This window comes from Mesitornis unicolor, unplaced genomic scaffold (genome assembly GCF_000695765.1).
Source record: "Mesitornis unicolor isolate BGI_N332 unplaced genomic scaffold, ASM69576v1 scaffold36932, whole genome shotgun sequence".
Lineage (NCBI taxonomy): Eukaryota > Metazoa > Chordata > Aves > Mesitornithiformes > Mesitornithidae > Mesitornis > Mesitornis unicolor.
Genome location: NW_010171969.1, coordinates 10,905 through 13,685, shown reverse-complemented (window position 1 = coordinate 13,685; position 2,781 = coordinate 10,905). Strand labels below are relative to the sequence as shown.

Genomic DNA, 2,781 nt, shown 5'->3' with positions numbered 1-2,781 from the left:
GGTGGGGGCCTGCCCTGGACTTCAGCCCCCATTCTCCCCACCTTTCCCCTCCATTCCTGTCCCACCCGCGCTCCAGGAGCCCCAGATCCTCCTCATCCCCTTTGCGAGATGCTGCAAGGAGCCTGTCTGGGACCTCTTGCCCCCAATCCCAGCAGCTTTTGGGTGCTCGCTCCAGTTTAATCACCCCAAATAAATGGGAGAGGTCCCACCACCTTACTGGGACCACCAGGACGAGGCCTGACCCCCTGTTACAGGAGCATGCACCGTAGTGCTCTCGTTTTTAGTGCTCCTGGCAGCACGGAGGAGCTGCGAGCTCCTCCAAGCCACCGCAGCCCATCTGCTGGCCACCGTGCTCCTGGCAGGGCCAGCTGTCCAGGGCTGGGACATGGGGCCCCATAGTGCCAAAAAACAGACCCCGACCCTTTTTATCTGCCCTCACACAGATACTGAGGTCTGTACTGGACCCAAACACGAGCGGGTTCTGGTGCTGGGGACACCCTGGGTGACACAGGGAGGACACTCAAGGTGCCGGTGCTCATTCCCTGCTCCTAGCACAGTGACTTCAGGACAGCCCTCCTATCCGTACCTCAGTTTCCCCACACCCCAGGCAGCAGCACGGCATGGTGAGACCCCATAACCAGCCATCCCCGTGCCCCACTAGCAGCAGCTGGGGTCCTGTGGGGGGGATTCGATTCCCAGCCCAAATCCCAGCCCAATTCCCAGCCAACACGGGCTGAAGCATGCTAAGAGTGCTTGGGAAGGCTCCTTCTCCCCTGGTGGGAGAGGAAGGGGTGAAGGAGGTAGAGAAGGGGAAATTTGGGTGCTTTTTCTTTACCTGTTGTTCTGCAGCTCACAAAGCCTCTGTGTCTCACCCCTTCCTCCCACTCAGTAGTGGGGGTCAACAAAAGAAAGGTGTTGTCGCGTTTCTCAAACTGCTGAGATGAGCAGGAGTCGCCTCTGCCAGGGATCAGGGGAGGATGAGATGAGGTTTAACCTGGCCCAGTCACAAAACCAGATATTTTTGACAGTAGTCTGGCTGAAGTCGGTGTTTGCGCCCCGGGCCCACACCGTTCCTGGGGTGACGTGGGGATGCCTGGTGGTCTCTGTTCCAGCTCAAGGCCCAGGCGCCGGCGAGCACAGAGGAGCTGCGGTGTCTGCAGGCCATCAACCAGCAGCCGGAGGGCTCTAGCCTGGACAAGCTGACCAACAACCAGTCCTGCCTCAAGCTGGCCACGACCATCAAAGCCTACGTGGCCACGGTGAGCCTGCCGCCCACTGTCTTTGGGCATCAGGAGAGGATGGGAGAACTCCTGTCCGCCACCCTGCCTCAGTTTCCCCATCGGCCTCACCAAGTCCTGAAGGCTGGGGAGAGCCGAAAGGTGTGGGGACACCCGGGTCCCCATTAACGTGGGGCTGTTTCTCCTCTCTCCTGGTGCAGGTGATGGAGAACGTGGTCCGCCGGAGTGTGGTGAAGGGTGAGTCCCCCCTGTCCCATGCCGGGGGTAGCACCAGGGTGCAAAGTAGCACCTGCCTCTGTGCTGGGGCCAGGTTGCAGCCAGACAGACAGACAGATGGACAGACGGGGCCATGGTCCACGTGCACAGGGCTCAGCGTGCGGCCAGGGGTGCCAGCGGGCTGGGGGGTTCAAGCTCCATTGGGGACAGCGAGGGGACAGCAAGGACGGTGCTGCCAGGGCTCTCTGGAGTCTGGGGAAATGGGACACCACAGAAATGTTAGATAATGATTGATTAGACACTTTTGTCCCCAAATAACCGCCCTCTTCGCAGGGTCAGTGGGGCAGTTCCCAGCCCCGCTTGCTCAGTCAGGCCAAGGGCTGGGTGTCCCCACGCTCTCTGTCCCCTCAGCCCCGTGTCCCTTCACTCGCAGGGGCCCGGCGCGGCCACTTCAACGCCTCGGAGGGGCAGGGACCTCCCAAAACAGCCGGCAAGCCCTCAGCACACCTTACCCTGAGCCCACAGAGCCCGGCCCAGGACGGTGAGTGGAGCAGCCCAGCAGAATTTGCAATGGGGAAAGAGCTCACCAGGGGGCACAGAGCAGGGTCTTGGAGTGATATGGGTTGGAAAAGGCCTTTAAGATCATCAAGTCCAACCATAACCTGTTCTCCACTGAACCATGGCCCTCAGCACCTCATCTCCCCAGCATTTAGGGATGGTGACTCCACCACTGCCCTAGGCACCCCCTTCCAGTCCTCGAGAACCCTTTGGGGAAGAAATTTCCCCTCATATCCAATCTAACCCTCCCCTGGCACAACTTGAGGCCATTTCCTCTCGCCCCATCACTTGTTCCTGGGGAGCAGAGACCAACCCCTCCTCGCTACCCCCTCCTTTCAGGAGCTGTAGAGGGGATAAGGTCTCCCGTCACCTCCTCTTCTCCAGGCTGAATCCCCCAGCTCCCTCTGTCACTCCCCAGATTCCCCACCAGCAGATGTGGAGATGTTTCTCCTCTCCAGTCCGAGACCCCCTTCTCCACGCTGGATTACTGTGGGATTTAGAGCCCCCCTCCTTTCCCTCCTACCCTACCAGGTGCCCCCCACAGCATTTCGTTCCCCCCAATGACCCTCCCCTCTCCCCAGGCAACCCTAAGCGCTTCGGGAACCTGTCCCAGTCCTGCCGCCACGTCATCGCCCACTGGGAGGACAGCACCATCCACTCACACCTCCAGAACATCACCTACCAGGACGGCCGCCTGCGCGTCAACCAGGCGGGCAAGTACTACATCTACTCCCAAATCTACTTCCGCTACCCCAGTGACAGGGCCGGT

The 2,781-nt window shown here is 60.4% G+C and overlaps 1 protein-coding gene across 1 annotated transcript in view; it reads left to right on the top strand.

The window, feature by feature from the left end:
• Window positions 1-1,100: 1,100 nt before the first annotated feature.
• The window catches only part of LOC104537364 (tumor necrosis factor ligand superfamily member 10-like), a gene marked incomplete at both ends in the record, with an annotated part of 1,946 nt that continues 265 nt past the window's right edge, over window positions 1,101-2,781 (top strand). Inside the window, 4 exon segments of the mRNA XM_010180214.1 lie at window positions 1,101-1,259; window positions 1,439-1,475; window positions 1,888-1,995; window positions 2,594-2,781. The exon segment at window positions 2,594-2,781 is cut by the window's right edge and continues 30 nt beyond it. Of these exon segments, the coding sequence (XP_010178516.1) occupies window positions 1,101-1,259; window positions 1,439-1,475; window positions 1,888-1,995; window positions 2,594-2,781 (492 nt within the window).